The following is a 26,477-nucleotide window of genomic DNA, read 5'->3' as shown; positions in this document are numbered from 1 at the left end:
GTGAACTCATTCTTGCAAAACTAGAAACAGTCTAAGAAAAAGTTTGGGGTGAGATTGCAAAGGCAAAGTTCTAATTTTACAGACATATAAAAAAAACCTTTCGTAGAGAAGACAATTCTCCCTGAAAACAGCAACCAGAAATCCCTAAAGAAACCAAGATATTTGGTGCAGGCATTCCTTCAGATAATAACGTGAGTAAACATGTGATATACCATCCAAAGTATCAAAAATAGTTCTGTCGTATGACATCTTTTTTGACAGATGCAAATCAACATTAGGTCCAGTAGGTTGTCAACTGCCGAAGCAAATCTGCTTCATGCAGCCATTGCTAAAAGATGGTGTGATCTCTAATTTCCCTGAATTCTCTTACCAACTATACTTTGTACAGTGGTACATGTTCTTGTCTCTCCCTCACTATGCATAAGTGAGATGACCTGAGAGTGAGAAGACTGCATGAAGACTGAGTGAAGACCCAGCACATCCTATGATTCTGGATCCTGGAACAGGTGAATAGTACACAATGCTGAAGATGATTCACACAACAAAAGCATGACTATTAACAGCATGCTTGAAAGTGAGTGCCTTGGCCTCTCTCAACTGTGGTTTTACAATCACGAACCATAGTTTGTAGGTCCAACATACAAAGAGCAACCAACTTCTCCTGAGAAGCTAGAATCAGGTCATTTTAACTAGTACTGAATTTGCCACCAATGCTCTTATTGACCACTCCAAAAAAGTATGGCAAATTTTCAGGGCAGGTGACCCTACATACTAGTCTGGAAAGAGACAATTCATGTTCCTGATTTTCTGCAAAATTGGGATTAATCATAGGGTTGTTTTTAAAAGTATGTTTAAAGTAACGAATTCAAGGATTGACTGGTATTTTGTATTTTCTCCCAGGATATCTCCTGCATTGCAAAGGGAAATTAATCTGAGATTTCAAAACAGTTTTAGCCAAGTAGTAATCTCTAACTTCCTATTTCTTTCCATTAATATGTTTTTATACTATTGCTTTGATTTAAAGAAGGCTAGGGCTAAAGCTACCATATCTGGGCTGCAAAAAATTATGGTGGCCACAAGATGGCAGGAAAGAATGAGATTTTGTTTCTTTTTTGCAATGTAATAGTTTTCTGAATTACCATAACTCAATAAACTAGGTCTGACTTCCCAAGATTTCCCATAACCAAAATCATAAAAGTCATTTTAAATTTTTCTTTGATAAAACATAGAACACCTAAAACAGTTCATGTTTTCTTCTACTAAACGTCACTCAATTTCCACTGATTTAGCAGAACTTTCCAAAATGTAACCTCTTCTTTCAAACTTGAAATGAAATATATTTTTGTGTCAATCGCTCCCCCATCTAACTGTAATATCCACTGACATAGTAACAACATTGTTGGAAATTCTTAGAACCAAATCTGAAGGTAAAATTCTTGCTCTTTCCCAGATTGTCTTTCATCAATGATATGTGAGGTTTTCATTAATTCCAAAATTGAGTCTACAACCATATTGTACATTTAAGCACTCAGGTGCAATACTGGAAAATGGCAGTTTCCTACATATTAACCTTTATACAAAAATCATGAGTGATAAATAATACGTTTTAGAAAATGTTAGTTAGGAAAGGGAAGATTGAGTAACAACAATGGGATTAATTTATGATATTCTATTCTCTTTAAACCCTTTATGTCCTTCATTCCATCTGCCCATTGCAGTCTGAATGAATGAATGAATGTTTTGTTTAATAAAATTTATTGGCCTCCCATCTTACCACAGAGTAATTCTGGGCAGCAATTATATATATAAATCCAATTACAGATGGGAAGGTTGGGGGCAGGATGGGGGGAGGTGGGATCAGTTGATACTCATCTCCACTGTGATAAGATGGTCCCTCAAGTAGTCTATCCCAGTGGTGGGATTCAAAAAAATTTACTACCAGTTCTGTGGGCGTGGCTTGGTGGGTGTGGCAGGGGAAGGATACGGTAAAATCTCCAGTCAGAGGTGGTATTTGCCGGTTCTCCAAACTACTCAAAATTTCCACTACTAGTTCTCCAGAACTGGTCAGAACCTGCTGAATACCACCTCTGGCCTGGGCCTATGCTTTGAAAGGCTTTAAGGGTGATTACCCGCACCTTGAACTTCATCTGATGGCACATTTGGCAGCCAATGCAGCTTGCGGAACAATGACGTTACAGGAGGCATTCTTCAGACCCAAAGAACTGCCTGTGCTGCCGCACGCTGCACCAGCTGTAGCTTCTGAATGATCTTCAAGGAAAGCCCCACATAGAGGGCATTACAATAGTCCAACCATGAGATGACTAGGCCCTGGACGACTGAGTGGAGGAATTCCTGATTTAGGAAGGGCCACAATTTGCACACAACCCAAAGTTGTGGAAAGGCTATCCTAGCTGGAACTGCCAACCCAAAGTTATGGACCAAATCTATCTGGAGTAGTGCCACCTCATCCAGAGTCAAAGATGACAAAGTCCCAGATCTCGGGGCCCCATATACCCAAAGCCACTCGGTCTTGCCAGGGTTCAGTCGAAGCCTATTATCCCCCATCCAGGGGGTCTACAATATAATGCTACAAAATATTTTATTTTATTTTATAAAGAGACAAGTGGGAAAAAGATAGGAAATCACAATAAAGTAGAAAACTGTAACACTTGGACTTTTTTTTCCATGAAGGACAAATGGTATAAAATAAACTGGCATCTATGCTTAATACCCTTTATATGTGTTCATTAGTTAAGCTATTTTTAGAATGCACATATTAGACTAAAGCTTTTTCATCGTGCTTTAGTTAATTTATTTTCTTTTTTTTTTAAATGGTTAGACATGAGGCAGCCACAGTTAGGCTACCTCTAGGAAAATTAGAAGACCAGTATTATGGACATTGACTTAAGCTTCTGAAGGACAGGTAGGGGGAAGTAGGGGGAGGGGAGGCAGGGGGAGGGGAGGGAAATATATATTTCTTTTGGACATCTGTTAGGATATATTTTGAAACAATTTTGCAAACCTTAAGTATTTCTTAGAAAGCCATGCAAAATGTTAACTTATGTGTATAAAAAAACAGACTGATATCCTGATACAATGGATACATTATAATAGACAATCAGAGTTTACAACTCTAGCTGTAAGTTAAAAATTCACACATATATGTAATAAAATCCATGACAGACAGATAAATTAATAACATGTCAAATTTAAGGGGATATTTGGTGCAATCCAGAAGTGGCTGAAGGACATTCTAGGTATTTATTGCTTTAATTTTGATGTACACTGCCCAGAGTCACTTTCTTGTTAGATGGATGGCAATATAAATTAGATAAATAAATGTAAATTAGCTAAATGAATCAAATATGTTATATATATATATATATATATATATATATATATATATATATATATATATATATATATATATATATATATATATATATATGTTTTCTGAGGTTCTCGGGTATTTGTATGTGGATCTTTGGTTGTTCGGGTTTTCTCCCGCGTAAGATTCGAAGTATCTAGGCAACGTTTCGATGAAGTCTCATTCATCATCTTCAGGCTTCTGTCTCCAGCTCTGTGCTTCTCAGAGCAATGTGAGATTGCAGCTGCTTCCTCCTTTTAACTGCCAGTGGGGGTGGGACTTGATTGGGTGGGGGCTTGGCTGTGTTCTGATTGGTTGGGGGGTTAGCCGTGTTCTGATTGGTTGGAGGCGTGTTCGAACACTTCAACAGCAGAATAATCAGAGAAGCCATAGAGATAGAAAAATGCCCACACAGCATGAACAAACGAGATGACACCTCCCGCCTTCCAGCCATTTGGAAACCCGCCCTCATGAACAGACGAGTACCTAACATGAAGAAGGACACCAGACCCACACCCATGAGAGCCACACAAGATGCCACCACCACACTTCCATGTAGAAAACAGACTCACACCCACTCAGAAGATGAGACACGACCATGGACCAGAAGCTGCACTGCAGCTGCATCACTACCCACTTCAAACCCCTCCGAGCCATACATGAAGCAAACCGACACCCACTATGAAGATGCAGCACGACCACAAACTCGAAGCCAAACAGCAAGATCACAACTCACCAGCTCAAATCCCCCAGCAACTAAGACTAACCTGAGCACAACCAAGCCCCCACCTGAACAGAACACGCCTCCAACCAATCAGAACACGGCTAACCCCCCAACCAATCAGAACACAGCCAAGCCCCCACCCAATCAAGTCCCACCCCCACTGGCAGTTAAAAGGAGGAAGCAGCTGCAATCTCACATCACTCTGAAAAGCAAGAGCCAAAGACAGAGGCCTGATGATGATGAATGAGACTTCATCGAAACGTTGCCTAGACACTTTGAATCTTACGCGGGAGAAAACCCGAACAACCAAAGATCCACATATATATATATATATACACATACACACACACATACATACACACACACACACACACATATATAATTACACGTATGCTGACTTGCTTTGCTGACAAGTATCTCCACTTGTTTTTGCCAACCCAAACTTATGTTCTATGCTTTTCATTAGTCATGCTAACAATTTCCTTATTTCACTGTTAGATTTATATTCAGTGTAATCACATGCTGCTCAAAAAAACCTCTAAAGTGTAATATTTCATTTAGTAGCACAGCTGTGTTAATTATTATCACATCGCAGTTGTTTAATTACTGCTCAACGAAATCAATTGTTTACTCAAAGTTACTAGCCAGAAATACTCAGATCACAGGGGTGAACATTCAATCCATCTGCTGTGTCAGGAATGGAAAAATGGATTGGCTAGGGTTGGTAATTTTGTAATACCTGATTAATTCAGCTGCTTCACAAGAAATGGAAGTATTACAGATTACAATGGAGGAGAGGAACACAATCTGCTGCCCTGATCTGTTGAAAGCAGAACAGGGCTGGCTTTAGGGGAAGGACAATTAGGAATCGATCTAGGTTGCCAATGCTTAGGGGGCACCAACACCACCTCTGTTTCCAAATCGCTCTAAAAAGGAAATATTTGTATTGGTGAAAGATGGGGCCATTGGTCAAAGTGCCCTAGGGTTGTGAACTGGGGCTGGCACCAAAGCAGAGCATGCTGGCTTTGAAGCACAGAGCAATTCAAAGCTGGCCAGATGCTGCTTGAATTGAAGGAATGCTCGATCAGCATTAAGCTTAGAGAGACTATTACTGGCTAACTGTCATAACCACTACTCTCACATGCTTTCTTCCTATCCTTAGCAGAAAAAATACACTGGCATAAATTGCACAACACCCAGGGCTGGGCCTTACTGCACCTCAGCAACGTGGCAGGACACTGTGAGTGTCCTTACATTGTGAGTGCTTTTCATACACTATAATTCAGGGCAGCAATTGTTGACTTCATTGGCATTCTTTTTCCTACTTTCTGCCAGCAAAAACAATTACCATTTGATCTCCTGAGCATGTGGTGGGATGGACTGGGGAAGCTGAGGATTTCCTACTTAGGGCCTTTCAGAGGGATTATTTATTTGAAGTAGAAGGCTTGATATTTTATTACGTTTGATGTGGGAATACTGTTGTCTTTACATATTGATGCATGTTTCCTTAAAAGATACAGAAGATCAAGAGATGAATATTATTCCCAGAGATGCCGTGCACAGTCCCAACTCTTCTTTCAATCTATTTTTTAAGGAAAACATGGAAAAAAGAAAAATAAATGATCAGCCCAGAGAAACAAAGGCAGAAGACACATTTCCTCACTGTAGTACTTTTCCCCAATTGGGGAGGAGGGGATGGATGGTTTCAGTCCTGCTTTTCCTCTTGCCCCATTTATTTTGTATCAATGCCTCATTGAAAAGCAAGCATTGTGACTAAAAGCTAACCAAAGAGCTATTCCTGTTCTTTTGAACGAATGGCTGTCTCTCCTAATGATTTTGGTCACTTGGAAGAACTTTATATAAGATAGCAATCGTACCAGTTCTACCCATGCCAGCCTGGAGCAGCAACCACTTTGCTTAGCCTTCACTTCCCTGCGGTGTGTCCATCATCTCCTTCTCTCTTCCCTCAATCCATAAACTTCACCTTTTTAAAGAAATGCAGAGATAGTTTGGCCTAAATTCGTCCCCAGTTCCTGGAGCAGGAAACCAGCCATCAAGGACAAGTGAGAAGATAGGTGCCCCTGACTCATTGCAAGGTTCGCACTAAGGCATCCTAAATGATCCCCATGGGATGTTTGCTGTCAGAAGATGCAAAATAGCACCGCCCAAGCCATCAAATTAAAGCTGCCTCTACCACATTGCATGAAAGATGATTGCACCTCAAAAATAATAAAGCATCTTTGCAAGATGGTAAAGAAGACATGAAAATAAGTTCTTGAAACGACTATGCTGTTTCCTGCAAAAGTGATAAATGAGGGGATTGGTCATAAACTTACTTTTTGATCACCGAATAATTCATTAATTCATTCCACAATTAAGTTGTCCTTTTCATCATCTTCCAAATGATGAAATGCAATCATTATTCTTCAAGCATAGGCTGCTTTCTATTTGTAATCATCTTGAATTTTCCCATCATTAAAACCTTTTCATATCACTAAAAACTACATTAAAAATAAAAATAGAATAGAATATGTTAAACATACTGACAATGTTTAAATATGCAACACTGAATAAGCTAACATCAAAATATACCATATACCATCAGAATATACCAGAATAATATTTCTACAGTAAATAAATAACACTTTATTAAAATGTTAAAATGTATCTTGTATTTTAATGCATCGCAAGGACAAATTTGGCTCAACATTGGAAAAGAAACACTTTGCAAAGAATATGATTGGAAAATCAAAATATAGCAGAATATTTTTTTTATTTAAAGTTTTAAAAGATCTGATATTTGAACATTTTCATTCATTATTCATTAATTAAGAATCACTGAAATTGGCTTATGTAAAAACTCCAATTAAAAATAATCTGGAAGAAAAAAAAATCAATATTTAAAGAGGAGGCCAAGGTTACCTACTAGAACACACAAACACAATTAGAGAGAGAGAACTGTTAAATCATGGCAGAGAGAACAAATCAAAATTATGAACTGAATGTAAAATTGTTAAGAAACATTAACAAACAACAAAATTCAGTAAATTTACTCCTTGCTATAATTTAAGAGAAATCTAGTGCAAAATATTTTAGAAATGGTACAATGGTACATAACTCCATTAATAATCATAAAAGTGCTCAAAATGCTATGATACAAAGGAAACATTTTATTATATAAAATGAAACTTCAGGGTTTTTTTTCTACTAGGAATATTTCTAAAGTAAATAAATAACACTTTATTAAAATGTTAAAATGTATCTTGCAGAAGGATAAATTCAGCTCAAGAAACACCTTGCAAACAATATAATATTGGAAAATCAAATTTGGAAAATATGCAGCAATAGCAAATTTAAATGTAAATCCAGAATATTCAGAAGTTTGATCGAATGTAAGCTTATATATAGTATCCTATGTCATACAGCGCCAAACTTAGATCTTAGACTAGTTTTTTAAAGGGAAAAATAAGTGACATAAAGATAATAATTAGAAACTGTCTCTGTTTCAGTCTCTATAAATACTGTAATGCAATTATTATTCAGGTTCAATCCAAGAGAATTTGAAATTATGCAGTTTTCCTAATATTGTTTTTACTATTTTTTTCTTTTTTTCAGTTTCCTTTTTAAAATAATTTACATTTTTGTTTTCCCTACAATGCCCATATTTAATCAATGGAAGTTTCAATTATACCTACAAAATAATAGATAAGTTAGTTGTTTCCAAGTTCTCACTGGACAATCAACATTACTTGTATCATTATGTTATTATATAATTGATATCATTTGTGCATTTGTATTTTTGTTTTTTGTGTAATGATATAATTGACCTTTAATGTCATTTGCATCAATTTTGAGTCTTTCGCATGTCAATTACATCATTATACAAGTGACAAAATGGATGCAAATGATGTAAAAGTACCAATTATATCATGATGTAAATAGAATGTAAATTTGATTTCAATTGATTTTTGTCATTTGCATCAATTTATATCTTCTTCATAATTAAACATCAAAATGTCAATTATGCTATTACATACATGATCAAATTGGTGCAAATGGCATAAAAACATCTATTATGTCATTATAGGAATGATGCAAATGATATCAGTTATGTAAATTTGGATTTAGCAGACAATTGATTTTAACAGACATCCTCTTCCCTCCCCAAATAATCTATATTTATTGTACAAATAATGTAAACTGGTAACTGAAAGAAAACTACATTAGCAAGACCTGCACAGGCAAAAGCAAATAGGGAAAAATAAAATGTGGAAAAAAAGAGAAAAGGATTACCAGCAACTAGATGAACTCAATTTACATTGACGATGGATGCACTTTTAGAAGACCTGAAAGACCAGGTTAGGGCCAGACTAGAAGTCTGATATGAAGAATAAATAAATAAATAAATAAATAAATAAATGTGTGTGTGTGTGTGTGTGTGTGTGTGTGTGTGTGTGTATCTTTGGTTATTCGGGTTTTCTCCCACGTAAGATTGGAAGTATCTAGGCAACGTTTCGATGAAGTCTCATTCATCATCTCCAGGCTTGTGTCTTCGGCTCTGTGCTTCTCTTCACTCTAAGAAGCACAGAGCCGAAGACACAAACCTGAAGATGATGAATGAGACTTCATCGAAACGCTGCTCTAGATACTTCCAATCTTACGCAGGAGAAAACCCGAATAACCAAAGATCACATAAAATACCGCGAAAACCTCAGAATGAAAATATATATATATATATATATATATATATATATATATATATATATATATATATATATATATATATATATATATATGTTTTCTGAGGTTCTCATTATTTATATGTGGATCTTTGGTTGTTTGGGTTTTCTCGCGTAAGATTCAAAGTATCTAGGCAACGTTTGATGAAGTCTCATTCATCATCATCAGGCCTCTGTCTTCGGCTCTTGCTTCTTGGAGTGATGTGAGATTGCAGCTGCTCTTCCTTCCAACTTGGAATTAAGTTGGAAGGAAGAGGCAGCTGCAATCTCACATCATTCCAAGCAAGAGCGACAGAGGCCTGATGATGATGAATGAGACTTCATTGAAACGTTGCCTAGATACTTTGAATCTTACGCGGGAGAAAACCCAAACAACCAAAGATAGATAGATAGATAGATAGATAGATAGATAGATAGATAGATAGATAGATATTTGCTAAAAGTCAACAATGATATGATGGCACATAATCAATCAGATCAATAAATGAGGTTTTACTTTTAAATTTTGTTTTTACCATTACAACTTTAAGTTCAACCAATTAACTAATTGAGATTTATTTTACAGAGTGATTCCCAATGAAGAGCATTTAAAAAAAAAGAGAGACTGAAAATTAGTTAAGAAACAGAAAGTTGGGAAGAGGGTGCTGTATCCATTATATACCATGGGCAGAAAAATAAATGTTGCCTAAATAAGTGAGTAGAAGTGCCATTAAAAGTTAATCTGCTTGGCATTGTCTAGGTTTATAATGTCTTTCAGTTACTGAACTTAAGACTCAATTATTTGTTTTATTATACAGAGTAATTGTCTTCAACCTTTTGTCATTGTGATGTATTAAGTCACTACAGTTTCTGGTTGGGTTTACCAATACAGTTGGAAAGCAAACATTATCTTTAGATGATGACCTATAGAACCTATAGAAGTAGGCCCTTATCTGACAATTTGGTAATATCAGGATACTGCATGCAGCATACATTTTCTAAAATATGCATATAATTAATTTTTGGAATTACTTCACACTTATTTGAAGACTTTGTTTTCTGCTTTATACAATGATTAGCAAACATATTACTGTATTCTCCAGTGGGGCCACTGGAGAGTCCCACCCCACACCATATCCTTTCTAAACCAGATCTGTCAGGTAATCATTGAATGGCTATTTGGAAAACTACTGGGAATTAATCTGCAGTTCAGTTGATTTCTGTCATTTAAGAGTACACACGATATGCAGGTGCCAAGAAAGCACAACTAGTATTTTCCAATGAAACTTGTCCACACGGTAGCCTGATCGCTAGTCTATAACTCATGGCCTTTTACTTCCAATCTATGTGAATTGGTAGCATGTGAAGGAAATATTATGCCATAAGTATGAAAGTAAGAAATGAAATCATAGGTGTATTTTCAAGGTTATTTTTCCTTTTTCCCTGTCAGCATGAGAACCCAGATTGTTTGGGGCAATATGCTGACATTGCAAGCCACCCAAAAAGTGCTGTAAACTTTTTATATACTATGAGGCAGTTTATAAATCTAAACGCTATTGCTCTCCTGCACCATTCCGTGAAACTAATATATGCATGAATTTGCCTTCTTTTAGTAATCTCTTGTCAGTAAAAGAAATTCGTAATTTATTTAGGGTTATTCAGGGAACACGCACGCCTCAAGCAAAGCGCTATTTGTTCGGGCGTGCTTTCTAAACTTTCCAAAGCGATTTTTAGGAAGCGCAAAAGTTAAGTCAAAATAGCAGACTGCAGCAGAGGGGGAAACCAGGGGGTCGCCGCCAGCTTCCACAGCGTCCCGGAGTTTCAAGTTTCTTAATTCCATCTGTGCGCTTTATTTCCCCCTCCCTCCCTATTCTTCAGCGCTACACTTGAGATACCCGCTCCTGGCGAACAAAGCAGTTGGTCAGCCCTTTCCTCCCTCCTTACTGTTAAATTATGCCTCGAGCTTCCCAGGTACCCCAGTGGAGGAGGAGGAGGAGGAGGCGAGGGCGGCAGCGACGGCGGGGAAACAGCCCAAGCTGCCAGGACTAAGACGCGGGACCTTGAGACAGAGCGCGCCGAGTCTAGCGCCAATTCTCCCAACAGAGCTTTAAGCTGATTGGCGGGAAGGTTAGAGGGACGCCCCCACTGTAAACGCCTGATTGGTCGGATTGTAAAAATATGTTCCAAGGCGCCAGAATAGAAGCTTTAGCGCCTAGTGGAGTCTCCAGGGCAGTAGCGAAGCGGCCGGTACAGGCGAGTTGCTGACAGAGGTGGAAGCTGCAGGTGGGATTCGGGGTCCCTCTTCCCTTTGGAATACCTCCGATGCCCTTCAGGGGTGACCTTAGCGAGCCTGGAGACGTCGAGCCCGAAACCCAGGGGTCCCTTTGAGAAAGAGTGTCGAGAAACGTAAGCTTTTACAATCCGGAGGGGGGGGAGGAGACGGGGGAGGTCTGCAGAGAGAAGTTCTGCAGTTTTTATGGGGGCCTCTTACCTTGACCCCCCCCCAACTTCCCCATCTCCTCGCAGAGCGGGGAATTGCCTTTCCTGCCCCAGGGGTCGGGGTTAAGCCGGGAGAGGGGTCCTTCTCCCGCTTCAGGGCGTGGGGCCGAGCTGGGTTGTCCCCGCCTTGATCTGGGAGGTGAGTCCTTGGGAATCCCGCTCCTTTCAAAGCTGGGATTCCTCGTCCAGGTTCTTTGCGCCAAAAGTAACCGATCCCGGCTGGGTAACTCTGAACGTCAATGACAGATTCGCCAGGGCTGCTCATTCTCAGGCGTCTTCTGTTGAAGTTAAAACTTTTTGCTGCTGGATTGTGATAAATTCTGCGGGTTTGGGGGAGCGCGCCTTCTCCTAAATTTTGCTCAGATAATTTCGCGGGAGGAGGTGGGATATGGGACCTGAAATTTATTGGGAGGGGGAGTGATGTAAGATGCTGAAGAGGTTGAACAACTTTTACACTTACAGATGGAGTTGAATTGTTTAACACTAAAAGACCTGATTAGCCCGAGACATGGAAAGATAGATTACATAAACGAAGATGGGGACAGTGCACAAAAGGTAAGTAGGCAGAGCTGGATTCCAAAACCTGGAGTTCTTGACTTTAAAATCTGCTAGCAGTGATAAGGCTTTTTTAAAATTGTTTTCTTTATACTCCAAAGTTTCATATTGTAATGGGATTGATAGAGTCAGAAATGAAAAAGGCAAACAACAAAGCTAGAGGAAGGAATTTACAGCAATATTAGGTGGATAATTATCCTTACATTAAATTATTAACTAGCTCTACTATTAAAATAAAGAAGAGTAGTCCTAATCCACCTCGTGTATCATGCAACTGTTTTTCTGCTGGGCACATTTCTCTTACAATGCATCTCAGCTTGGCATTAGCTCTCTGTTTTTTTAACCAGTTTGCCATCTCTGCTCTATTAAGGAGCTAGGAAATAATTTACTCCAGGCTAAGATTCTTTGTTTGGTTTGGGCTTACTAAAGTTAACTAAACATAACTAGTGGTTTAGTGCAGGAATTTTACAACTTTTGCAACCAGGAAGGACGTTTTTAAAAAACGTTTGAGGAGGTTCCAAAGGCCATTTCAAGTCTGGAAGTCATATACAGTAGTTGAGTAAAGTACTTTGGGAGCAAGTCAAAGGGTTAAGTAATGTAAATTTGTTGTGCCCAATTTGTTGCTACGAGATGTTGATAGCAGATCACATAATTAACCTGACAACATGGAACATGTGAATTGGGCCATTGTGGGTTATTCAATAATCCTGGCTGGGCAGGATATTGACTGACCTCTGGAATGAGGCCACCATCACTCCAATCCAGATGGACCCCACTCTGCTATTGTTCAGAAATTCTGTAAAGATCTGGTTCTTCACCCAAACCTATGGTCATTTTTGAACTTCGCTTTTTTAATGTTTTATTTGTTTTATTGTAATTTCTTTCATTGTAAACGAGCTTCCCAGAGTTGTTGGGAATCAGGCAATATACAAGTTTAATTTTTTATTATTGTTGTTATTAAAATGCAGTCACTAATGGGCCATTATTTGAGAAGAGCAAAATGAACCTTTGTGGATCAATATTTGGAGGCAATTTTAATGAAATGAATCTACAGAGGTACTTCTGGGAAACATAAAGAAAAGTTATTGTTAAAGTTAAGGAAAGAAAACAAAGCAGAACAGATAATTTTGAGTTATTAATTTTTTATTTAAAGAAAACAGGGAAGGAGTACTGATACAAATACATGTTTAAAAGAACATCGAAAATATAGTAAGGAAGTGAGGGAAAACAATATGAAGTAATCCTCAATTTATAGCAGCACAGAAAAAAATGTCTTACAATAAATCCTCACACTTACAACCATCACAACATTCCCATAGTTATGGGATCAAAATTTGGGCACTTGGCAAACAGCATATATTTAAAACAGTTGCAGTATCCTGTGGTCATGTGATCGCCCTTAACAACCTTCCCAGCCAACTTCTGACAAGCAATGTCAGTAGAGGAAGGTGGATTTGTTTGATGGCTGCATGATTCACTTAACAACTACAGTGATTGGCTTAACTGCCTTTTTTTTTTTTTTTTGTAAAATCAGGCATGACTCACTTAACTGCCTTGCTTAGCAATGGAAATTCTGGTCCTAATTACATCAGCCACAAACTGTATATTAAGGTACAGTTCAAAAGATTTATTGCTGAAGCCTATACACAAAATTGTATAAAAAAATTGAAATTTACTGAACTAAATTTCAGTATTAAAGTGGCACCAGATAATGATCAGTGGAATTCAAAAGGGGTTGTTCTTGGACCACTTCTAGCAACATAGTGACTCTATGCTAATGACGTGCTTAATTCTACCCCACCCATTCTATCTATTATTTTCTTACAGTTGTGGTTATAACTATCTGTAAGCAATAGAATATGGGTGAATAACCAACAAATCTCAAATAGCCAGAAAATTAAAATATCAAACGGCTAATGTATATTTTAAAATATAAATATTTCATACCCAATTTCTAATTAAGACCTGTCTCTTTATTACATTTTAATGAATAAGGAGGAAAAGCTATAAATAAACAATAAATTGAAAAATAATATAAATCATGTATAGATTACATGTCAGATTAAGTTGGGGTGTGGCACAAATCCATGTATAGATTTGTAATCTAGAAATTGTTTCCAATAAGATTGAATTGTACATCAGTTTTTAGACTGAAATTATTCTGGACATCAAAGTATATTCTTACAGTTTAATTAACCATTCTTCCATATAGGGGTTCGAAGATCTTTTCCAATAAAAAGCATATATTGCCCCCGACAGTCTGTTAGTGGGAGTAGGATTTTTTTCCCCCTTTTTTAAGGAAGAGTGTTAGGGATGGTTCTCAGGAAAGGCAGAAGAGGGTGTCCTATTTCAGTGGTGCTGAATAACGGGAGATAAGGGAGAGGGCAGGCACGGGGAACGTGACCTTGGTGTTTAGTACCGGTCTTGTGTTCTGCCCCCTTGCACTCATGTCATTTTCCTGGTCAGCAGATCTGTGGTGGCCCTGTTTCTTAGACTGCTGCTTTTAAATATGAGATCAGCCTGCGATAAAGCTAGCCTTATTACCGATTTGATCCTCGTAGAGAAGGATGATCTGGCTTGTATAACTGAGACTTGGCTGGGCCCAGAGGGAAGTGTTCCCCTTGTAGAAATGTGCCCAGTGGGTAATCAAGCATGGCACTAGTCTAGACCTCAGGGCCAGAGAAGTGGTGTGGATGTTGTTATCAGAGAATCTCTAGTAGCCTCCAGAGGCACTGTTCTACAAGTGCCCGGCTGTGAGACCCTTTTTCTTAGTTTGGGCTCAAGGGATCAGGTGGGATTGCTGCTGCTGTACCATCCTCCCTGCTTCATGGCAGCTTCCCTAGCTGGGCTTCTGGACCTCACCACAGGGCTGGCAGTGGAATTCCCCAGGCTTATAGTTCTGGGGGATTTCAACCTGCCTTCTCTGGGGAGCGGGGAGGAGGTAACCCAAAATTTCATGGAAACCAGGATTTCCATGGGCCTGTCCCTGATCATCCAGAGCCCGACTAGTAATAGTGGTCACACAGCCAATTTGGTGTTCTTGTTGGAGCAGTGTCTATGACCTGGAACTGGTGGACCTGTCCATGTCCCCTTGTCATGGTTGGATCACAGTCTGGTGGCAATGAATTTCTCAAAAGCTGCACACACACACATACCCGCAGGTGATTAGATTAGTCCGCCGCATTGACTAATGGACCCAGATGGGTTCCAGAAGGAACTGGGGGTTATAACTGCAAATCTACTGTGCAGTCCAGCCAAACTCATAGTCACTGTTTGGAACAGGAATGTGACTGAGGCTCTGGATAGGATTGCACCTTTGCGACCTCTCCTCACCCATAGACCTCTCTGTGCCCCATGGTATACAGAGGAACTGAGAAGGATGAAACGTATGAGATATCTAGAGCGCCACTGGCAGAAGATAGATGAACTCAAACATGGGTAAGAGCTGCTACTAAGGCTTACCTCATGGCAATTTGTGTGACGAAGTGTAAATACTTCTACACACTAATTGCGTCTGCAGATAATCACCCAGCGGCCCTCTTTAAGGTGGGCCATCTCCTCCTGGGGAAGGAGGAGATTGAAGGGGTGCACTGAGGAATTTGCAGATTTTCAGGAAGACAAAATCACTCAACTTCATTCCCAGTTAGATACCAGGGTGGTTGCTGGTCTGGTGGAAGCTCCTGAGGTAGGTTCTTGCCCTGTTATCTGGGAACGGTTTGACCCTGTTGCTCCTGAGGAAGTGGACAGGATCCTAGGGAGTATGCGCACAAGCATCTGTGTTTTAGACCCTTGTCCCTCCTGGCTTGTGAAAGCTTACCAGGAAGTGACAGGTGGGTGGACTCTGGCAGGGATTAATGCTTCCCTTCAGGAGGGGACAGTGTCCCAGCACTTTAAAGATGCTGTGGTCCGCCCTCTTAAAAAGCCATCGCTGGACTACCCGGTTGGATAATTTCCGACCTGTCTCCAATCTTCCCTTTTTGGGGAAGGCTGTTAAGGTGGTCGCACAGTAGCTCCAGAGGTTTCTGGATGAAACAGATTGTCTCAGCCCCTACCAGTCAGGATTCAGGCCTGGATTTGGGACAGAAATGGAATTGGTCATACTTTTGGATAATCTCTGACGAGAGTGGGATGGGGATAGTGCATCCATCCTTGCTCTACTTGATCCCTCAGCAGCTTTTGATACCATTGACCATGGGATTCTCCTGGGGTGGCTTCAGACGATGGGACTGGGAGGCCTTGTGCTGTCCCTGGTTCACTTCCTTCCTCTGCGGCTGCTCTCAGTGTTGATAGGAGGGGAGAGATCCAGCCCTCACCCACTGCTTTACGGGGTTCTGCAGGACTCGGTACTCTTTCCACTCCTGTTCAACATTTATATGAAGCCTCTGGGTGAGATCATTTGTCACCATGGATGATACTCAGCTGTATCTCTCGGCCTGTGATGAGTTAAGTGTTGCTGTGTCCTCCCTCTCACAGTACCTGGAGACTGTTAGGGGCTGGATGGGGAACAATGGGTTGAAACTAAACCCTTGCAAGACCGGTGGCTCTGGGTTTGGGGTTCATTGGCTCAGGGAGAATTGCCACCTTTGGTCTTGGATGGGGCGGCACTACCCCAAACAGACCCTGTGCGTAATCTAGGGGTTTTCCTGGATTCATGACTCCTGCTCGAAGTTATGCCCTTTCCTGGACCAACAATCCCTACTCATGCCCTAGTCACTTCCCGTCTTGATTATTGCAACACGGCCTACATGGGGCTGCCCTTGAACATCTGGAAGCTCCAGTTGGTGCAAAATGCAGCAGCTGCATAGTTGTGTGCAGATCCCCGTGTGCATATGTTTCACCTCTCCTGCAGCAGTTGCATTGGTTGCCGATTTGCTTCCAGGTGCAATTCAATGTGCTGGGTGTCATCTTTAGAGCCCTTAATGGCTTGGGACCGGATTATCTGAGGAAACGTCTCTTGCTGGTTACATCTACCTGACCCATTAGAATAGGGAGATGGAATGCTGCGGGTCCCATCCCTGAGGGAGATACACCTGATGGGACCCAGAAGAACGGCCTTCTCCGTGATGGCTCCCTCTCTGGAACATCATTCCCCCAGAGATTAGAATGCACTCCTCTCTAAAACTCTTCTGGAAGGCATCGAAGACCTGGTTCTACCAGCGGGCCTGGGGAATCCAGAGTGGGATGGAGCCCATCAAATGGCTCATGTGATCTGCTGTCATCGGGGCGGGGAGTGGGAGTTGGGGGTGGTTTATTTATTTATTTCCAGATTTTGTTCTATTGTACTTTATTAATTTATTTGATTATTTTGTTAATTTTTATTGTTTTTTATTTTAAATATGGTTTTACATTCTGTAAGCCACCTCAAATTGCCATGGGTGAATAGGCGGCAATATAAATTCAATCAATAATTAAAATAAAATAAAAAATTCTTGCAGCTGTTATTATATATTATATATAGTCAGCGTGGCATATTTCAAAGGAAAGTGTTGTTTGGTGAAATTTATAAAAGGTGGATATTACAATTATCAACATTTATTTTATTCTACCATAAAATAATTTCTAAAATTGTTGAGTGTTACAACATTCCTACAACATATGGAAGATCTGCTTTGTTCATTGCATTTTTACCATTTACCATTATGAGCCTTGGCGCAGTTTCTAGAGTGCAATACTGCAGGTTACTTCTGCTGCGTACAGTCTTGTAGTTCAAATCTCACCAAGCTCAAGGTTAACTCAGCCTTCCATTCTTCTGTGGTGGGTAAAATGAGGACCCAAAATTGTTGGGGGCAATATGCTAACTATGTAAACCTCTTAGAGAGGGCTGTAAAGAGGTATATAAGTCTACTTGCTATTGGTCATTTAGAGAAAAGGAGCTAGTCATCTTAGCAAACTTAACTGGAGTAATATATTGCAATGAAGCATACCAGTTCTTTCTAAATATAATATTTAAGATGAATGTACTATTTGTCTATTGAAATTCCTACTGCCTCATCTCTATAACTGCTTTTGAATTTTGCGACCATTAATCATACAATCTTTAATTTGTTGTTTCTGAATTATGTTTCACTAATAGATTCTAAATTGTGCCCAGTAATATGTTCAGTGTTATGAGTTATACAATTGTTAAGTTCAATAAACTTACTCAACATTCCTCCTTGTTTTTATAATTATTTTGTTGCTGTGCTGCTTATTTGAAAATATTGGAACCAACTGTGCGTGGAAGAGCACTGTGTAACAAAAGACTTGAAAATTGATTCTGGCTTGTCTGAAAAAAATTAAGTTGAAATCCCAATTTATATGTAAAACGTAACGAACCACAGATGAAGTCTTCCTGGTGCTCTCCTGATAAACAAGAATTTTAATTAGCTTTTTTGAATCAGATCAAATTAGAAATACCAATGTTTTCATGAAGATGAAAGGTTGTGTATGGGAATCTGCATTTATTGATTTAGTAGTGTTTTGAAACCTGAATGCATAGCTGTTTTTTCCATTTTAGTACTTGAAGTTGCTTTTCACCAAAGAAAGTAATTATTTTAATTTTACAACTACATTTTTGATATGCAATTTAACACAGGCAAATTGTGTGTGTGTGTTTGTGATAAAATATCAATTACAAATAGTTTTAAATTTCAAGAAGAAGGATAAGCCGCTCCTTTTAAGTTGTACTTAAAAATATGTAACATCTGATAGAACTATTACCTCAGAAAGTTATTTGTAAAGCTGAGGGGAAAAACAAAAAATATAAATATATAAAAATGCAGACATAATCTGCTTTTTTTAATCAAACTGCTTCTGTTCAACTCACTCAGATTAGATAAGCAGATTTGACTCCTTTGGCACACTCCCTTATCTACAATAAATCTCTAGATCTCTAACCAACTAAGCAGGCAAAACAAGTCTAAATGCTTGTTGACTGCTGTGCAATGTTCCCTTCAACAAAGCTAGATGTCTTACAATAATTCAGCAACATTTCACCTTTGTAAAGTTCCACCATTCTAAGCAATTACATAATACTTAAGTGCAGGCCATTGTATTGCAATTGCCAATTGTACTAATGTGAGTTTTTAATAAATAAGATTTAGTACTTAGGCTCAGCCTAAACTAAGATGTCTTGCTAACAGTTGAATCACAAAAGGAAAAATGGAACCTCTAATTCATGTCTCCCCAGAGATTTGCACCCTTTAATGAAAAAGCAAGTTCTTAAAAGAGGGACAGAAGATATGGCAAATCAAATGATTATTCTATTCATCTCTCCTTAAGATCAAATTGAATATACAATTTTATAACATTAAATAATGCAAGATTTGATACGATTGCCATATACAGCAAGGATGAGTCTCTACTACATCAGAGAGTTTATCAAAACAATTTGCTGGTATCTACACATACTTTGTAATTGTTACCTGTAACAGTGCTTATGAAAAAACAGTCATTGAATCTTTACTGTTTATTCAAATATGAAGGCATTAATTTTAGAAAGACTAATCATTGCTCTCTGATTGTCAATATTCTGGTTCCCACCACTTCAATTACAGTAAATTGGTTTATGACCAAGCTTGAATAAGTCCTATGCTTATTAAATATAGGCCTTCATACACAGGTAGTCCTTAACATATACGGTCATAATTCATACAACCATAATATAACATGTTTTTTACTATCTTTTTTGTGACAGTCATAAAGCAATGGCTGCAATTGTTCCCTATGGGGGCAGTTTTGCTGAAACCTGGAAGTGTTTACAAACCATTGCAAAATGTGGTCATGCGACCATGGGATACTGCAAATTGTCATAAATGTGGCCATGTTGCCAAATATCCAAAGTTCAGTCATGTGTCTGTGGAAGGGGCTCAACCATTGGAACTTCAAATCTGGGTTATAAATTCCCTTATAACTTCAAACAGTCACTAAGTAATTGGTTGTAAGTCGTGGGTCATCTTGTGACTGAAAATTATGTGATGTGCCCTTACACATTGCAACTCCTCCAGGAAGTGTTTTTTTAAAGAAGGTAGAAAATCTAAGATTCTAAATGGTGGTTTGCTCCAATTCGGTTCTTTGAAGCTTCCTTCCTTCCCAATATGAAGAAAGAAAAGCACTATTCTGAGAACAGTTGATCCAAACTTGATTTCCAAACTTTGTGACTTAAGTGTTCTTGAGTCAGTTTCTTATCACCTTCCCAAGTTGTAATCTCTTTCTTCCTATAAAAGTCAAGGCAAGCTATTTGAAGAGCCTTATGTGGTTAGAACTATCTTGTTTCACATTTGTTCCCATGAAAGTCATCCAGATGACATTGACACATCTATGAGAAGAACAGGAGCACAGTATCATCCTTTCTGAGAGGTACACTATCCTTGATACTAAAGCAATGAGTGTTCATCTTGGCTAGAAGCCATTGATAGTCTTGACTCCTGAGCAGGTAATTCTTGGTATGAAGCTGAAGTATTGTACAACCCAGGAATTGTATAGATTTATATGTTAATTGGCTGCCTTCTTTCTAACAGGAAAATATATTTGATCGACCCAGAATGACCCCAAAGACTCCCATGAAAAATGAGCCCATCGATTTGTCTAAGCAAAAAACCTGTACCCCTGAGAGAAGCCCGATTACACCTGTGAAGCTGACAGATAGGCCTCTTGCAGATCCATGGACCCCAACAGCTAACCTAAAGATGCTTATTAGTGCTGCTAGTCCTGACATGCGGGACAGGGAAAAGAAAAAAGAACTCTTCAGACCAATTGAGAACAATGAATTCAGTGATGCTCTCCCCGATTCCTCTCAGGTAACTCACCTGTCATAGGGAAAATTGTCACAATTAAAAGGCTACCTATTTTAATTATACAGTATTCTGTTTAGGCATGTAAACAGCTGTTGTTTAACATCCACAATCTCAGTAACCATTTGCATTCTATTCTCTTTAGTTATGTATAGTTTATTTTACATTATTAGCAAGCAGTATTCAGATCTGAAAAAAGTAAAATGTGTTTCAGGGGTATCTAGCATGTTTTTGATGTATCTCTAGACAGCCGCTTTAAGGAATCTTATCTTTTCGTGGGCTCATGGGAGCACTACAGGGTCAGAAATATTGCAATCGAGTTAAGGAAACCACAGGACAGTGTTGCCATCTGAATACTTTTTGAACTTAAAGATTCAAAGCCTGGGCCTATAACTATCTTGTGAGCCTAGATTAAATAAAATCCTGACAATATAATAGATGGGCCTTGGAAAGACCTAAAGCGCTTCTAGAACAATGGTCAGGAATCTTTTCAGGTTCAAATGAGAGATCTCAAGTTCTGAATGCATAGACTTAATGAGACTTGGTTTTCTCATACATATTTTACCATATTTAATTTTTTTTAAAGTAATCAATGTTTTTAAGTTCTTTAAAATGGGTGGAATACTCCAGGGACTCTTCAACTGATATCACAGACACCATGGCAATAGATTCTAATGTAAACTATAACACAAAAGTACCTGATAAAAAAGGCAAACCCAACTGTTCTGAATCAGTCCATTTAAAAAAAATTAAAATATAGTGGATGCTCTACTAGCACTGTATAATAAATTATGTGCTGTATATTACATTCATGAACGGTAACTGAAAAGTTTGTCCTTATTCTAGAATTTATTTAAAATGGAATGACATTAACCAATCAACCTGTATTGTATAGGCTTTATTAAATGTAATGATTTATAAGTAGTTAAATCTATTGAGAATTGTCATTTCCACACCACCAGTGAGAAATGTATTAATAAATGTTCAAGAAAATGAAAGGGGAGGAGTTTAAGCCTTTAAATGGTTTGCAAGGGCCCTGGGTGAAGATTTGATAACTTTCTTATGATACTAAAACAGGGAATTTTGTCTCTGAGAATAGTGATAATCCTCAAGTTATGACTAGTCATTTAATATCTATTTGAAGTTAAAATGATTGGAAAGCACTTCCAGTCATTGTAAAGCGACTCCCCTCCCACAGTCATATGATCTCATTTTGGTTTTTGGCAACAGCTCATATTTACAATCACCATCTCATCGTCTTGTGTCTGGAGTTTGTTTTTTTGCCAATTTCCAGCAGAAAAATCCTATTCAGGAATGTGGATGTGGACTTCTAACCACATACTTTATTTAATGATTGCCATAAAAAACCTGTCAAAACTTCAATTCTGGTGATATGATGCCTTGGCTTACAACTGCAACATTCTATGGCCAAAATTCCAATCCCAGTAATGGATGTAAATCAAGGACTTCCTGTATTTCTAATTTCTCTCCCTTGTATCACTGCAGGTCCCCCCGTGCAAACCAATGACCCAGGGCCTACTGTTTCTTATTTAATGTGCATAGAATGCTATATAATGCTGTATAGAAGACAAATTCCTTGTGTGTCCAATCACACTTGGCCAATAAAAAATTCTATCTATCTAGTAAAGTTTAAGAATAAGAAAGGTCATAAAACATTCCATCAATTTAGAACCAGGTTGAAACATTCCCAGTAATAATTGACATAATGAATCAACTTAGCATGCCAAAGCTTCACTTTTACTATAATGATATTTTAGCAATCACCACTGACTGTCATAGATACGCACTGTTAGTGGGCTGGCGTCAAAAATCGGTTTCTGTTCTCTAACTTTCTGGCTGAAGATAAAGACAGTTAGATAAACTCTACAAAGGCTTCCATACAAAGTTTCTTTATTGGATTGTAATAGGCATCCTCAAGGTATAACTCATGTTATAACTATGTTGAGATTCATCTAATGTCCAATCTTTGTATAGTCATCTTCATAGTGTGAAAATGTGGTTTTCATCCCATAATAATACAGCAGCATGCTGGATCCAGGCAAGGAATGAACAAAGGCTTCCCCCAACCCAACTAGAGGTCAATTCAGTGACCAATCCGGATTACAGATGTGACCACGTGACATGTACTACATTTCCCATGATGCATTCACTTAAGGGGACAGCTCCCAATTCCCAATTAACTATATACTGTCTGACCAGCACACTCCCCGCCTGGAATTATAAATTCCACTATCTATCTACTATCAACTAAAGTAAACAACTAAGATAAACAGTAAATAATATTGCATCAAACAATGCAATGAGGTAGATACAAAGCATGCAAAGCTTGAGGTTCAATCTTCAAGTATAGCCTTTCTCCGCAGCAACACTAGGTCGATGATCGGTCTGGTGTGGAGCTTCTTGGTGAAAGTCTGTGGTGATCTCCGTTTTATGTACATCCACAAGGTTCTTTTCTCTTGCGATTTGTGCCATTCTCTTGAAAGGTGTAGAGTTTCGGTTGTGTTCTTTGTCAGTTGGGAGATAGCTGTTTCTGAGGCGGAGGTTTCGATGGCTGTTGCAGGACTTTGTTTGGCGGGCAACAAATTCTTCAAGAAGGGTAAAGGGTGGTTCTCTGTTTTGGTTCGTGGCCAAGAAGGCATCAGACAAAACAATCCATTGTTCCAGTATCTCTTTCGGTAGTTTGGTAATGATTGCTTCTTGCATTATGAACTGGTCAAGGCAAGCAAGTCCTGGTATGTCAGAACATGTTTTGGCTGTTCGCAGCTGTGTAAGAATGGTGACCCACCGAGTCGTTCTAAGAGCAAGTATTCCATCAATGTGGAATCGCCATACTTCTGATCAAGCTCATCCCACGTTTGTTTCAGTGCGGTGCCTGTGTTGTTTAGTAAGGATGTGTAAATGTCTTTCACTATTTCAACAGACCGTGGTCCCAGCCATGCCAACAGAAATGTAAGTTCTTCGCCAGGACATAGCTTTCTTGTTGAATGGTACCTGTGAGAACACGCTTCCACAATAGGTATTCTCTGCCTGGCTTGTCGTTAAATTTATACACACTGTTAGCTGCTAAGTCCAGCTTTCCCCATTGTGGTGACTGTTCTCTATTTCCTCTGTGATGGCAGATCATCCCTTGGTGCAGCATCCTCGTAGGCATGGCATTCGGGCTCGAAGGTATGTGTCATAGATGGTTCGTGGTTCTCCTCAGAGTACTTCATGAGGAGGTTGTGATCGTTTAACACATACGCAGGTAGTCTATCTTGCTGCCGGGTATGGGTACCACATTTGTCTTGCCATACATCTGCGTTAGAGTTGCCTTCAGGGTCTGGCAGGAACTCTTTTGCCTTTGGATTGAGTGTGCCAATTGTGGCTGCTTGCATACCTACCTGTTGAGAAATCTTTGTTGTAACTGGTGGGCTAATTTGCTTGCCTAGCAGGTCATGAGACATTGGGGTAGGTTTGCTGTTTTGGGGAATGGAATCTCGAGTCTTAGGTCTTACGATGTCAATTTTTTGACCAATGTTTAGATCCTGTGGTTGAGATTCATCCCTTTGATCCCCTAGTTTTTGGAGACTGCTAACTAAGCATGCCGGTTCCACCTACTCATGTCGTAATGAGTACTGCTCATCCACGTAGCCTTGACCCATTTATCTGGGCTCTCTTTTTCCAACTCTCCAAGGTTGAAGTTGAGTGAGGCGTCATTGGCCGCCTTCTGCAATGCTGTGGCCCGTGCTGTTTTTGCTGCCGTCTCCCTTTGTCGTTCGAGCAACTCCAATTGGGCCTGAGCTTTGGCCATTTCTGCCTGTTGGCTGGCCATTTCTGCTGCTTGAGCTGCTACTGCCTCCTTCTGCCATGTCACCTCCGTCGTTGCACGTAGATCTGCCTCTGCTACTGCAGCTTTGATTTGAGCTTCTACAGCTCATTCATAACTTGCTGCTTTTGAGGCCTTAGATGTGTTACTGCGACGGGAGGATACTCTGGAAGGATTGGAAGAGCTAGCAGCTGAGAATTGCAATGAGACACTGGAACCTACTTGAGATCTAGTTGGCTTGAAGGGAGGAGGTTTTCTTATAATAGTGGAAGGAGGCAACGTGTGATCGAGGGGCTATGTCAGATGTGGCCCTCTTTCTCGACATTTCTTCCATCTGTAGCGCATCATGGAGTGCGGCCTGGAGGGAGTCTTTGTGTCTCTGAATGTAGTCCTCGTGTTCCTCGTTTAATTCCTTGAAGCAATGTATGTGCTCTTGGAGCTTTGAGTCACCCAGCCTCGACTGGATGGATTTGAGGTTACCTTCACTGTCTCTCCACCGTGCGAGAAGGTCATCTAGCTCATTCTGCAATGTGCGGATTCTCTTGAGGGACAGCTTGCGTTTGGGAGTGTCGCAGATCCTCAGCAGCTCCAACCATGAGTTTGCATAGTGGCGATACTGCCTGTTCCAATCTTCCCTCAAGCATGACTCCATGGCCTCGATAGGCTTTCTTTGCTGTCTGAGGTTGTAGGCTTTCTGAGGTACCCTTGCTTTTTCGGAAGTTTGGACATCCGATGGGTTTTGGGAACCAAGGTCCACATTTACATCAAGGATTGGGAGGGGGGGGGTTGAGTCTTCTGGCACATCAGAGAAATCTGTCATGGCTGAAGATGCTGCCGTGCTTTAAATTGGCAAAAGGTGAATTTTGGAAAATTTAGCCATTTTCCATGCAATTCCCCTTTTTTCCATTAGGGTGCGCTGCAAGTGGGTAGCTGAATTTAGGAGACTCCATTGAAATTCACCAGTTGGCCACTAGAGTGCGTTGCGAGGTCTGGAAGATGCTGGTACAGTACACTGGTTGGCCACTAGGGTGTGTGTTGCAATCTCTGGAAGACGCTGGTGCAACACTGGTTGGCCACTAGGTGTGTGTTGCAACCTCTGGAAGACACTGGTACAACACTTCCTTGGTGTAGACTTTAGGCTGACTTCTTGCTAAATTCATCTAAGGATTTGTCTCCAGTTTGGAACAAAGATGTTAGGACATAGAAGGGCAACTTTCTTTTAGCTTTTTCAGAGACAGAATTTCTCTTGGGGGGGGGGGGCTTGGTTTCCAGGCAGAGTAGTAAAGGAATTTATGACTGGTTTCCATGGGAATGGCTCATCTCCATCTTTCAATTGCTAATACCTTCCCCTCAGTCCTTTGCAAAGCCAATCTAAAGTATTTATGACTCTGTTACTTGGAAACTACCATCATAAATTCGAGTAAAGAAGGTCCCCTTTATGGCACGAGTTCCTTCTTCCAGATGAACAGAGGGGAATCAACTCTTTGTTTTAGTGACTCAAGAGCCAGGAGATAACACAGCTTACTCAAATCAGCCTCTTGTTTGCAAAACAGTCACAAAGGTTGCACACAAAGGATGCAGAGAGAGACAGAGGTGATGCTACTTATTTGTCTCTTGCAAATGGGGGGATTTCTGGCCCCTCCCAGTAATTCAAACAGGATTTTTAACTTTCTTGCTCAGAGAGAGAGAGAAGATTCAGGGTTTAAATCCTTCGTCGCAATCTGATTTGAAAGGATTTCATTCAACTTCATTCTTGCTTAGGAAGTCAGAATCAAGCTTCTTTTTCACTAATTTAAGAGAAAATCGGACTCATCTTTTTACTGTCCTATGATATCAGATTAATCCATATTTTTACTTATGGATAGGAATTCAGATTAACGCATATTTTCACTGTTCTGTCTTTAACTTTCTGGCTGAAGATAAAGACAGTTAGATAAACTCTACAAAGGCTTCCATACAAAGTTTCTTTATTGGATTGTAATAGGCATCCTCAAGGTATAACTCACAGTTATGTTGA

At 39.5% G+C, this 26,477-nt stretch overlaps 1 protein-coding gene and 1 long non-coding RNA gene across 2 annotated transcripts in view; one reads left to right on the top strand and one right to left on the bottom strand.

The window, feature by feature from the left end:
• The window catches only part of LOC148125594 (uncharacterized), a 35,963-nt gene that overhangs the window by 5,445 nt on the left and 4,041 nt on the right, over nt 1–26,477 (bottom strand). The window contains exon 2 of the long non-coding RNA XR_015743826.1: nt 6,428–6,585. This is a non-coding gene — a long non-coding RNA (uncharacterized LOC148125594). The remainder of the gene's footprint in view (nt 1–6,427; nt 6,586–26,477) is intronic.
• Nucleotides 10,596–26,477, top strand: part of E2F7 (E2F transcription factor 7) — a 36,038-nt gene continuing 20,156 nt past the window's right edge. Inside the window, exons 1-3 of the mRNA XM_087934484.1 lie at nt 10,596–11,215; nt 11,771–11,863; nt 20,362–20,640. Of these exons, the coding sequence (XP_087790610.1) occupies nt 11,771–11,863; nt 20,362–20,640 (372 nt within the window). The 5' untranslated portion in view covers nt 10,596–11,215. The remainder of the gene's footprint in view (nt 11,216–11,770; nt 11,864–20,361; nt 20,641–26,477) is intronic.

Source organism: Pseudonaja textilis, chromosome 5 (genome assembly GCF_049901715.1).
Source record: "Pseudonaja textilis isolate UNSWEBS1 chromosome 5, rPseTex1.2, whole genome shotgun sequence".
NCBI classification, from domain to species: domain Eukaryota; kingdom Metazoa; phylum Chordata; class Lepidosauria; order Squamata; family Elapidae; genus Pseudonaja; species Pseudonaja textilis.
This window is presented reverse-complemented; position numbering and strand designations above follow the sequence as displayed.